At 37.7% G+C, this 12210-nt stretch overlaps 3 protein-coding genes across 7 annotated transcripts in view; 2 read left to right on the top strand and 1 right to left on the bottom strand.

The window, feature by feature from the left end:
• Window positions 1-3235, top strand: part of rbfox2 (RNA binding fox-1 homolog 2) — a 33492-nt gene extending 30257 nt beyond the window's left edge. For 4 of the 5 annotated variants that reach the window (XM_029497389.1, XM_029497388.1, XM_029497390.1 and 1 more), the window contains one exon: window positions 655-3235. In XM_029497389.1, coding sequence (XP_029353249.1) covers window positions 655-699 — 45 coding nt within the window. In that variant the 3' untranslated portion in view covers window positions 700-3235. The remainder of the gene's footprint in view (window positions 1-654) is intronic. The other variant, XR_003840572.1, reaches the window with a different exon arrangement.
• A 2066-nt stretch (window positions 3236-5301) lies between these two features.
• pde6ha (phosphodiesterase 6H, cGMP-specific, cone, gamma, paralog a) lies at window positions 5302-5649 on the bottom strand. Its single transcript, XM_029508764.1, has 2 exons — window positions 5540-5649; window positions 5302-5419 (listed from the first exon to the last, which is right to left on the bottom strand). Exons 1-2 carry the CDS (start codon window positions 5647-5649, stop codon window positions 5302-5304), a joined length of 228 nt encoding a protein of 75 aa, XP_029364624.1.
• A 3984-nt stretch (window positions 5650-9633) lies between these two features.
• On the top strand, window positions 9634-10007 carry LOC115048435 (retinal cone rhodopsin-sensitive cGMP 3',5'-cyclic phosphodiesterase subunit gamma-like). The gene is made up of 2 exons (XM_029509886.1): window positions 9634-9743; window positions 9890-10007. Exons 1-2 carry the CDS (start codon window positions 9634-9636, stop codon window positions 10005-10007), a joined length of 228 nt encoding a protein of 75 aa, XP_029365746.1.
• Window positions 10008-12210: the final 2203 nt, after the last annotated feature.

Genomic DNA, 12210 nt, shown 5'->3' with positions numbered 1-12210 from the left:
TGCTAGCTCACAAATGTCTCGCCACTCCAGGTAACTTTGTACGTAAGTGGTCAGTTCTTCTCTCCAATAAACAAGTAAAGAACTGAGTGTGTCCCAGCAGCTGGCTTAAAGATGAATAAGAGGGCCACATAATGTGTTCGTTTACTAAAAAAAAAAAAAAGAGGAAGAAAAAAATATGATGCGATTGGTATTTTTATTTGTTTATTTTTTTATATATATTGCAATCTGGACACCACATCTGCTCTTTAGTTTAAATAAACACATGTTAAGTGTTTATATATTGCCTACTTTCATGAGTTTTTTTGCCCCCACAAAATTAAACACAAATAATGAATGAATATTAATCGTGATTAATCAAATTTAATCTGCAGGGGCCATGAGATTAATCAGATTAAAAATTTCAGTCGTTTGACAGCCTTAATGAATACCAAAGCTGACAATGCATTTGCTCTAATAAAGCTATCCCCTTATTGTTTTTTTTTTTGTTTTTTTTTTTTTTTGTAGGGGGGGGCACTGAAAAGGAGTGCTGTAAAAAGGCGCAAATATTAAATTTTTTTGGAACAGGTTTTAGCTTCAAATGATTATTTTGTGTTTTGTGTCTTTACACTGCATTAACCAAGGCTGGATTTAATTCACTAAATGTTTGTTTCACAGGCTACGCTGTACAGGGGAGGCTACAGTAGATTTGCCCCTTACTAAGGACACTACATTTCCCAGGAGCTCCTCTCTTCCATTGAATTACTCTAAAAGAGCTCCCTCTTTCGTCATTGAGGTGGACTGCGCCCAGTTTAAAAGTGTGGAATCAACCACAACAAAGAAATTTCTGATCCCACCCCAAAGCAGTCTCACATTTTCTTATATATGCTACTACAGAAATAGAGGAATGCTGTATTAAAGACTGATGGATGGCCTTTATGTGAAAAAAAAAAAAAAAAAAAAAGAAGAAGAAAAAAAAAAAACTCTTAAGTGGCCACCTTCCCTATTGCACGGCTGTATAATAGACCCCCTACCAGCCCCCTTCTTATTCCCTCGACACTCAACAGCACAAGACTCGGGATGGAGCCCAGATGTTCTTCCAAAGGCTGTATGTGGATATAACCGACATTTAAACAGCTGTCAAACATGTATGAGAAAGAGCTGGGTGCTGTGTGGCCTGCACACACTCAACATTTGAGGAAAAAAGAGAGGGAAGCAAGAAACAGGGGTGTCCAGAAAATGGAACAGTAGGAAACGGGAAGGTGCATCAAAAAAAGCATCTATTTTGATTTTGAGCGAGGATAACGAGTCATTGGATTTTACAACTCCTTCTCAACATGGGCGGATTGTAATAAATCGCAGGATTTCCATTCTTGTTGTGCCCCCGTAAGGGAGACTGAACATGGCGGCTTGTAACACTACAGAAATCCCGTCTGAAACCTGAAGGAGGGAGGGTTATTAGAGCTGTTCCGTACCTCAAGTTTTCTTAGTATGTGGAAATGGTGAACCTTTAAATTTAAAATTGTTATGATATGCAAAGAAATTAGTTTAGGAAAAAAGTTACCAAATTATTATTATTATTGTAATCATTCTAATTATAATTCTTATGAAACCATTATTTTTTGTTTGACTCCGCTGCACAGCAGCTACTTGTGTTAATGGGAAATGTAGATAAAACAGTGAAATCAGAAATTTAGCATCTATTAAACTAATATTCCACCTTTTACTATATGACACAACTAGGCCTATAGTCTCACTTCATCCCTCTCATGCACAGGATTTCACTACAATCTGTGTGCAGCCATCACAGTGAACACTAAAGTGTAACACTACACTGTAAAACATTTCTCATTTACTTGATTTTAGATGTAGATCCAATCTCCCGAACCCTGGGGTTCAAGTGTTCGTTGATCCTTTAATGTAGAGATTTATTATTTGGATTTTCCCCTCATGCTCCATCTTTTATAGAGCAAAGTCCAATATTGACTGAGTCTTCCTGAAATGTACTCTAGTTGGCAATTGTGTTTGTGACGCTGCCAGCAGGAATTACTGAGCAAGAGAGATATTCTGCCGATGAGTTAATAGAAAATATTTAAATGCAAAACACCTTACTATTGTGCATATTTCTATACTGTTGTATTTCCAAAATGTGGCTTTTCTGGCATTTTGTTTTTGTTCCAAAGATTTGTAGAAAGCACATTTTTCTTCTGCCGTATAAGTATATAATCTTTGTTAATGTTATCATAATCCTTGATAATCCTATTGCTGTCTTTATTTACCTTGAGGTTTTTTTATTTTAATTTTTTATCCATTATTCCTTTTTCAGTAAGGCGCAAGGTCTTGAGCCAGATCATACCGGAGTAGTGAGAGACAAGTATAACACTACCAAACTTTTGTTCTCTTTGTTAATCAGCTAATTTTATGTGTTTTCTTCATGGTTGATTATAGGATATGCCGGCATGATATGTAATTATACTTCAAAATATGCAGGAAAGGCTGGATTATAGGCTGGATTTTCATTTTAATATCCCCATTTTGCAAGTGACTGAAAAATTTGAAAAGAATGAACATAGGTCTGTAGCACTTTGCTTAAAACCAACTGCAAATTCTTTTTCTGATTGTTGTTTATTTTAATAATATTTGCTCAATGCAGACTCTTTAAATTTCAATGGTGAAATCTGTCAGCTTGGCACTGTCAGTGTGGTCGCTCCAGGTTTGTCTGAAAGTGTTAGGTCATGTACATGCAGGGAAATATTCTAAAAAAGTAAAAAAAAAAAAAAAAAAGTGTCTATGTGGGATATGCTTTTTTTTTTTTTTTTTTTTACCCATCAACCAATTAATTTCAAAGCTACTGTTTTGTTTTCCAGTTCTTAAACTTGGGGAAAAAAATGCAGGTCAATAAGTTTTTGTTTTTTGTTTTTTCCTATTAAATGTGCTGCTGTTTAATTTGCTAACATAACTTTTAACATTTTCTTTTTCGATATCTTCATATGAGTGCAGAATGTGCTCCGGACAAAATGGGAAAAAAAGAAGAAAAAAAAAAAAAGATAACCTAGCCAAAGATGCTAACTAACAGCCCCTAGCACGTTCTGTCTCCCAACTTGAGAAGTGCTACACAAAAAAAATAAAATGATGGACTTTCGGAGCCACTGAAGGCATGGACAAACCAGCATGAGCGAGTCTTGTCAAGTTTTAAAAAAAGAAAAAGAGCAAAAAAAAAAAAAAAAAGTTTTGCATGAATCTTTTGTCTTTCGTATTTGACTCCTGAGCAGCCAAGCCCGATTGTGTTCTTCTTTACCACTAAACTCCATGGAGAAAGACGGGCAGCTCGCAGTTTAAAGCTAGTTAACACAACAAAAGAGCACAGTGCTGTTTGGCAAAAGGGCCTGCTGACAAACAAAATGGCTGCTGCACAAAGATCATTTTCCTGTTGTGGTTTTCTTGCCACTGTATTATAGTAAACTATGTGGTCATTCTTCATAGTTGCTATGGTTTCTCAATGACCAGTCTCCTTTTTCCTCTGTCATGTCTACATCCCCCCTGACTGCCATTATGTTTTTTTTTTTTGTTATTGAATGTCCATATAAAATGTTTTATATAAAAATGTTTTGTTGTGACCCAGCTTTCAGGTTGTTTTTATTTTGGTATTGTATTTATTTAGTAAAATGGGCGAGCATATTTCGTAATGTCTCACATTATTTCACACACAGATGATGCCAGTATGTGAATACTGACTGCCGGTCTAAATATAAAGTCAGTATGGCTGATTTAACCCTACAGATGCAATGTGGAAACACATTGCTGACCTGGTATAAGAGTTGTATCGCTCTTCAGTCGATTAATGCTAGTTTAGATATGACCTCTTCTTTTTCGTATGTTTAGGACTTTTAAACTCGAGAAATATCTGAAAATCAACTACAGAAATCAAACGCTGGATCCTAGTTCGGTGCCAACTCTGTCTAATGTTTGGTTCAGGACAGTGAGTGCTCGTGTACAGCGTGTTTCTCGTGCCAGCAGCTATGTGCGTGTTTTGAGTTGACTTGCTGCTGCTACAGTAGATTTGTCTGGGAAAAATTCCTGTTTTCCAGCTGCCTTACCGTCAATGCTATTTAGCCTCTCGTGGTGATGGGCTAATGGTTGCAGTTATTTATTTAATTTTTTTCCATGGCTTCTCAGTACAGCGTAGCTGCATTCAGTTGTACCGCTTGCTGTGTCTTTTATTTGTTACTTCCGCTCCTTTCCGTAACGCTTCGAGTGCGAAGAGAGGAGGGCGGTTGAATGGAGGCCTGAGATAGGGCTGTAGCATTTGTTTGGTGGGAGCGGCGCGATGTCGTGAAGCAGGCGCTTACGTAATCTTTCACTTTAAGAAAATGAAAACTTAACCGGGTGATGATGATGTATGCAAAAGTGAATAAATTACCAATGAATGTCAAAACATTTAAACCCAACAGTTAACAGCTGTAATTTTCAACCTCATTGAGGCGCTAAAGAGGAAAAAAATAAGGATCATCACCAATCGCCATACTGACCAGGGCACATATTCTTTGGACCGTGAATTTGAAATGCGTTGCAATTTCTAGAAATTGCGTAATAATCCATCACCGTTGAGATTGCTATTATTGTTAAATATTCATAATGGCATTAATATTGCAGGTGATGATGTTAGAGGTCTGACTGTTGAATAAGTAGACTGCTTATGTAAGACCATTGCATAATAACCACACCTTGCATGCTGGTGCAAATGAGCAGACGCTGAAACGTTGCTTTTTGGGGAAAATATTTATTTTACAGTCCTGTTCAACTGCTCTGCCTGATTCCTATTGATGGTGCACATAAATTTACATTCACAGTTCATAAAAATAAAAATATATATTTCTTATATAGCTGTACATTAAGTAGGAATAGCTCCAAAGAGGGAGGGAGGGAGAGAAGGGGGTCATGGAGTGGAAGACGCAGGAGAGGGGAACAAGGGATCAGCAGTGCATTAACATCAATTCAATACTGCAGCAATCAATCCCGCTTACAAATGATTTAGTCCAATTTTTCTCAAAGATGCATAAGCCACGTGCAAAGTATTTGGGAGGGAGCTGGGAATAATAGGACACCTCAGTGAAGCATATATAAGTTAATAAACGGATATATGTGATTTTCCGATCAGCTCTGGGTGACAGTTTGTGTGCAATATTTCCCAAAACCTAGGATAGCCTAACACAACGGCAGACATGAGGTGAGGTATTTTGGGAGGTGAAGGAAAACGGGGTGGAGGTAGAGTAGGCGGTCAGCGCAGGGAGGTAAAACGGTTGTGGGAAAGACACAGAAGGGTTTCTAAACGATTCCGTATTTTGCCAGGTCGCTGAGCTCCATGTCGCCGAAGGCCTCCCATGGGCAGACCACTGTGATGTCTGTGCCCAGACCCTCCATGCCGGGGATGTCGTCTCCGAATCTGAGAAAGAATCAGCCATGTCTCATTTTTCCAGAAGTGTCCCACTTGAACTCTTCACCAATATGTGACAAAATCCTCGGCAAAATGTGCTTATTTATTTCCCATCACTGGGGAGCTTACCCCTTCTGGCCTGGTTTAGGGGCCTTGCTCTTGAACGTGCGAGTAGTCCTCTGCTTGAACTTGGGAGGTCCCTTCTTGTCGGCGGGAGCTGCAACGGCTGTGTCTGCCATCTTCTATGCGCTGAGAGCAAAAGAGTTGAAAATCGGAGCGTTAGTTTTGGTATTTAAGACCGTTGAATGATATAACACCCCCAGGTTCAGGCAGTTTTCTTAAGTCCCTGTTACACAAACAGCTTTTTCTATTTTTACACCTCGGCTTTAAAGATTATTCTCAATCAGGTTATAGACTGAGAATCTGGAGATAAAAATAGAAATAAGTTCACCTAACTCCTCAGCTCTTCTCAAGCCAACATACCTGTTCTCTGTTATACATACGTGTAAGGCGATTTTGGCCTGTGCAGGTTATTTTTATTTTCCCTCCACCTGAATTATCTCTGACCTCTGTCGACTTATCTTTAAGGACCACTCAGCAGGACTTTAGACATGCTCTTTGACAGATAGTTACTGTTTTAGTAATCCACATTAGCTGCCTAAGATTTTAACTTTAACTAAGCGGTTACTTCCTGAATTTCCATCCTCGTGCTTTTTTTTTTTTTTTTTTTTTTTTTTTTTTATTGTACATTTCTACCTTTTATTCAGCCACAGCTAACAGTGTACAGTAAGCTTGTATTGTATTTACAGTATGTTTGTGTCCTAACTGCTACTGTCTATGTATGAAGAAAGTATATAAAGACTCTTCTGTCTTATTTGATTTTTAACCTTTTTACATGTGATTTTAACTGAGCAGGATGGTTTCTTGATCTCTGAACTTCTTTTTCAGGAGAACTAATCAATTATATTAGAAGAATCAAAACAGATTCAGCTTCTCACCTGTAGAATAATAGAATGTAATTTCACTATGTTTTTGCAGATGATGCACATTGCAACAATTCCAGTAATTGGTGATCCGCCAAGTGTGTATCAAAAAGATCAATTCTTTCTAACTCATTTTTAATAATTTTTTTTTATAATTAATGAACTTATACAGAAAACACATTTCAAAAGACATGGCAATAATTACAAATGTCATGTATCCTCTCAAACAAAAAACCTTAAAATAAAGTCGTCCAGTAGTCAACGCACAACCTTCTGAAAATTGTGTCATAATATAAAATAGCAAAACCTCTATTTTATGTCCAACATTAAAAAAAGGTTAATACATTAAAGCGTGGATATAAAATGGTATTTGCAAAGTTCTTAACAGTCCAATATATAAAATAAAAGATTGCAAGTGCAAAACCAAATTGTTAATTTACGTCTCGAGAAAATGTCAAATGAAACCATTTAAAAGATTTAGCTTCAGAAAGACCGCTTAGGCATTTACCAAAGCTGTGCAGCATCCAAGAACAAATTCATATGTCTACAAAATATGTTTAAAGAGCTACTAAGACACATGCAACCCACAGTGTCAGGGACAAACTGAAGCTTCCTCGCCAGTTTTCAGCAGCCTCTATTTTTTTAATCTGCCCTTAATCCTGAATTAAAGATTTGGCAAGATATCAACTGAGAGGAAGAGTTAGATCTCACCTGTTTTTGCAGTAATGCAGTTGGCTTCTGTCTGCCGTCTCTCTGGTCAGCGTGGGCTTTTCTTTCTGTTCAGTGTCCTTCTGTCTTCTTATATACACCCCCCGCTAATCCTCCCAACATGCTCATCCATAAATTTCTGTCCTCTTTTTTTTTTTTTTTTTAATACCCCTTCTCCTAATTAGCCTCTCTGCTGTACGGGATTAAGGCGGGGACTCATAAGTCGTGACATGTGAAGATGTTGGCAACCTTACATAATGAAGCACGACTGTGAAAAACACGCGTAGATTTAGTGAACAATATGAGTTTTTTCTGGATATATATATTTTTTTTTCCTGAAATGATTCCTCAATATTGCAGATTTTCCCAGATAATATAGTATACTGTGAAAGCTTTTGAAAAAGAGAGACCATATGAATGCAAGATTTTATTTCCAACAAAACAGAAACAGTGGAGATTTTAGATAAATATTGTGTGTTGTAATGAAATAGAATGCGGATGACCATTTTTTAATTGTCTGTTTTACTGTGAGTTTTACTGTCTGAATATTTTATCCCTTCAACCTCAGTCCAGGCCATGAAGACAGAGTCGGATTAGGTGCTGAATAGTTAAGTGCTCTTTATTTGTCACTGAGGGAATGGAGCTCAGGGTCCAGCTGGTCTTACATCACATGCTCCAGAGTCTCCTGCAGTCTACATCGACTCATGTCTGTTTGCGAATGAGGTCAAAGTATATCCCAGGCTTTTGTGACTTTTCTCCTGCACATGTTCCCTCTGTTCTCAAACCTGCCTCATGTGTGAATACTTAGCCTGGGAAAGCCGAGTAAACTTGTTAATAGAGGCCGTGTATAGAGGAAAAAAAACAAAACAAAAAAAAAAACAAACAAACAATCAAAAACCCTCCCCAAAGAAAAACCTAGATAAAATGGATATGTTAAATAGTGAACTAGTCCAAATACTATCAGCGGCAGACATTCCTTAAATGTAGAATTATGAATATAATAAAAAAAAACATTCAAAGAAAACAGAAATGTGTAATGTTCAGTATATATCCATATTTGAATATTTTTCTTAAAAATATATTTTCTCATTGAAAATGATTCCAAAAGTTCAAAACTGATGGCTGGTCTTAAAGCCTTTGCAAATGTATAACTTTCTGTTAATTTCCTTCTTTCTTCCCATTTTGCTCTGTCATTTCTTCTTCGTCGCTTTTAGTCACCGACCTTTGTTGGACGGCTTTTACTGCAGTTTTAATAGATTCACATAGTTTAAACAACAGAGAGCGTCACTTTGTTCTGCAGCTGTAGGTGTATTTAATATACGTACAACAAAGCAATTATTCATGTGACAATTACATTACGAAGCTCTTTTTATGTAATAATAATGCTCACAGTTTTTGGTGGGAACAAATGTATTTATGTGATTTGACAGACAGACTCACAAAGAATATCTCTTTTTTTTTTTTTTTTTTTTTGCTTCAATTTGATAGTGCTGCTAATTAATGTCACTCAATACTGCTGAGACGTGACACCTCTAAAATTCTCTTCATTTCACATGTTGATGGATATATCTAACTTGAAAAGGACCTCTTATTTATATCTTGTTATCCTTTGCCTATTTGTGGCTAAGCTGGTACAGGAGTGGACCAAGTCGAGTTGGCACATAAAAGAACGAGGGAATTAGCACTAGATCAAAGGACTTTAAAAAGGAGGCTGTCCGGCTGTGAGAGCAATGCCACAAGCAAGGAACTGAAGAGCTCATCAAAAAGCATCAAAAAAAAAAAGCTTCTGAAACTCCAGCAAAAGGTACGATGAAACTGCAATTTTCTTAGCTCTGGTATAGGGAGATAATACTCTTTCTGCTTTGATAGCATGTATTGGCTCAGATGCGTTTGCTTTTTGCAACCATTTCCTTAGTGAAGAGAAAGAGACACATGGGATTGGCTTTAGAGAGCTTTTTACTTGAGTACTGAAATGGAGCTGAAATGAGATGTGTGATTTACACTGAGTAGTTCTTTGTGTCGGTCCTATTCTGGGTACTGTTCAAGGCTCAGCTACTATATCTTTACGGATAGATTGGCTCTGGGGAGTTTTAGAAAATTGTCTCTTCTTTTCTTCTTCTTTCAGTCTTTAGCAAATTCATTCCTGGGTGAGTGGTCCGATTTTTAACCAGCTTGCTGAAGAGGATGATAAAATACTATAATAGGAATAATGTGTTTTTACACAGTGAGTGATTTTACCATTTCTGAACTGATTGTAGGTTGATGGTGGTAGAGAATTCTGCCAAAGCATTTAAAGTTTATCTGAACAGCACTTTTGAACAATGAAGGAATTTAAAATGCTTTACATCCGACATAAAAAGAAAGCAGGAAAAAAAATAAACCGCAGAAATGTAAAAAGATAAACGAGAGGGGCAGAATAAGGCAGAATAATTAAGGAAAAAAGGAAAAATTAATCACAAATAGATTTTTTGATTTCAATTTTGAAGGATCTGAGAACCTCTCTCCGTTTTCCATCCTTAGCAAATAATCAAAATGGCAGATGTGGCTGTTGCAGCTCCCGCTGACAAGAAGGCACCTCCCAAATTCAAGCAGAGGGCAATGCGCACCTTCAAGAGCAAGGCGCCTAAACCAGGCCAGAAGGGGTGAGAATAATTTACGGCAGCACGCACAAATCTTTTTTTCCCCTGCTGCCAGTTTTTGCTATTAAAATACTGTCCTATCACTGTCATCGCTTCTTTGTATTTGTCAGTCTGTACTGTACCAGAGCGGTTTTGTCTCTCTCATTTAGATTCGGAGACGACATCCCCGGCATGGAGGGTCTGGGCACAGACATCACAGTGATCTGCCCATGGGAGGCCTTTGGTGACATGGAGCTCAGCGACCTGGCCAAATATGGAATCGTCTAGTCCTTTTTCCGCTGCCTTCACTCCCTCCTGCCACCGCTGTCCCTCATGTATCTCCACTATTTATCAAGCAGCTAAAAATCTAATACCTCTGTCATATAGAGAAGATGCAGCCCTTGATGATTTAGAGGTTCAACCTGGAAAACAAAATCCAGCACTTTGTCTTGTCTATTGCACTTTAATTGCCCCTGCCTTTCCAGCAATTCGCCATTCTTCTTTTCTATTTTTCTTCACCCCTGCATCGCTTTGAACTTCCCACAGAGGGAAATCAATTAAATGGAAGGCGTTATATTTTGTAATATGAAAGGCTTGTTATCTATTATTGTGGTATCCCGGAGCTGCACTGCTCTTATTTTTCCACCTCTTCTCCTCAAAAGCTTCCGATTCAACATCCGCAGATTTCTATTTTGTGTAGCAGCTAAATCAAATTTTATTTTTATCAGAGAGTCTATAATTCACTGTGTTGTTCTGTGAAAGAGATCAACCCTGTTTATTCTGTCACTAGAAATGAACAATTCCATCAACAATAAATCTCCATGGTTTCCACAGATGAACATGTGTTTGTGTCCTCTCTATTATTAACAGAGATGCCTGCATATTAATGCACTCAATCCATTATTTACAAGTGTGGCTACCACGTTTTAAGATGACACACTAGCTATTATTAAAATGCAATGTTATTTAGTAAAACTGCAGAGCTAAATCCGTCTTCAAGAGCAGAGGTGGGGAGGGAAAACAGAAAGCAAGGGAAATAACTGAGGTGGTGTTACCATAGCAACACAAGCCTAATTTTCTCCCAGGGAAATTTCTTTTTCTCCTCATGTAAAGAGTTCAACAGCGGCAGATGAGCAATTTTTCACGTCAACCTTAAAGCTTAAGTTTCGACTAATTTATTTACTTGTGAGCTTTTGAATCTATTACAATGCGTCACAGTTGCTCATCGTTGCTTTCGCATACAAAATCGAGCTGTGAAAACATTGCCAAACTCTTACGTTAGGCCTCAAGAATGCCAAAGCCAGAATAATTATCGAATACACTTCGCCGCAGATGAAACGGTGGCTGACATACACTGATATGTACTCAAAGCGATCCTAAAATGAAGCATTTAACAGCTCCCCTGGTCACATTTCACTTACTGTTATTTTCTGGTGCTGGGTTCATTGTGTGTGTGTCTGTTTGTATCACCTCCAGATATCAATGTGCATTCGTGTCACCGCACCAATTAGCTGCACAAGCCTTGGAACTGTGAGCTTGCAGAAGGGTACAGTGCCTTATGCAATGTGGCACAAACATAACAAACAATGTTTTAAAAACCTTTGGCCACTTTAGTGAGAGGACGGCTGCGCTATTAATAGTTTTATGGATTCATTCATTGCATAAGCTTATGCATAAAAAAAAAAACAAAAAAAAAAACCCAGACTTTTACATGTAGAAGACAGTTGCATGCTGCTGTCATTTAAGATGATTCATTCTGTCTTGTGTTAATTGTGTTAAAGTTTGTCGGTGTGCCTGCCAAGTCTTCTGCTGGAGCAGCTGGTTTCAGGTTGTTATCTTGTAAAATGATAGTGAGTTGTTTGCAGAATTGGCCCAGCTGCATCTTCTGGGTGTGCGATATGTATTTCCTCATGTCAACTTGATGTCTCTCTTGCAGACATAGTTGGGTGTAATAAAATAACAGGGACTCTCCCAACTATTTTAGAGTACGATATTTAGTTTGTTTTTTTTTTTTTTATTCATAATTCCCCGACTGTCTATGCTCATGTTCTGGCAGTAGAATTTATTTTGTGTCCTAATTCTCCATATGACCTCTATATTTGGTTTTTTGGCTTCTATTCTATTCTGCCACTCCGGCATTTAAATTTGCCCTGGAAAGCTTCAGATCTTACCTGTGAGTCATCTGGTTTTTATGGATCGGTAGTATTAAGGCTTTGCAGTGATAAATTAGGAAAAAAAAAAGCAATAATTCATAGCCAAAAAGAGCTGTTAATGCAAAGCTAATTTTCCAAAATGTCAAGCGCACCATCGCTTTTTTGTAACCTTTAGAAATGTCTTTGTTAATATGCTGCACATATGCTGACTATTCTCGGTAGTGGAATGCGTTTGCAGAAATCACTTTTTGATAAATCAAATAACCAAAGTTTGAATCATTGAGGCTGCTACTCTTCCTTCCCCATGCTTTTTTTCTAGCGCCAATCATCTACATGTT

The sequence above is a fragment of the Echeneis naucrates genome, chromosome 1 (genome assembly GCF_900963305.1).
Source record: "Echeneis naucrates chromosome 1, fEcheNa1.1, whole genome shotgun sequence".
Taxonomy (NCBI): domain Eukaryota; kingdom Metazoa; phylum Chordata; class Actinopteri; order Carangiformes; family Echeneidae; genus Echeneis; species Echeneis naucrates.
Note: the sequence above shows the minus strand (reverse complement) of the source record. Positions and strands in the feature narration are given on the sequence as shown.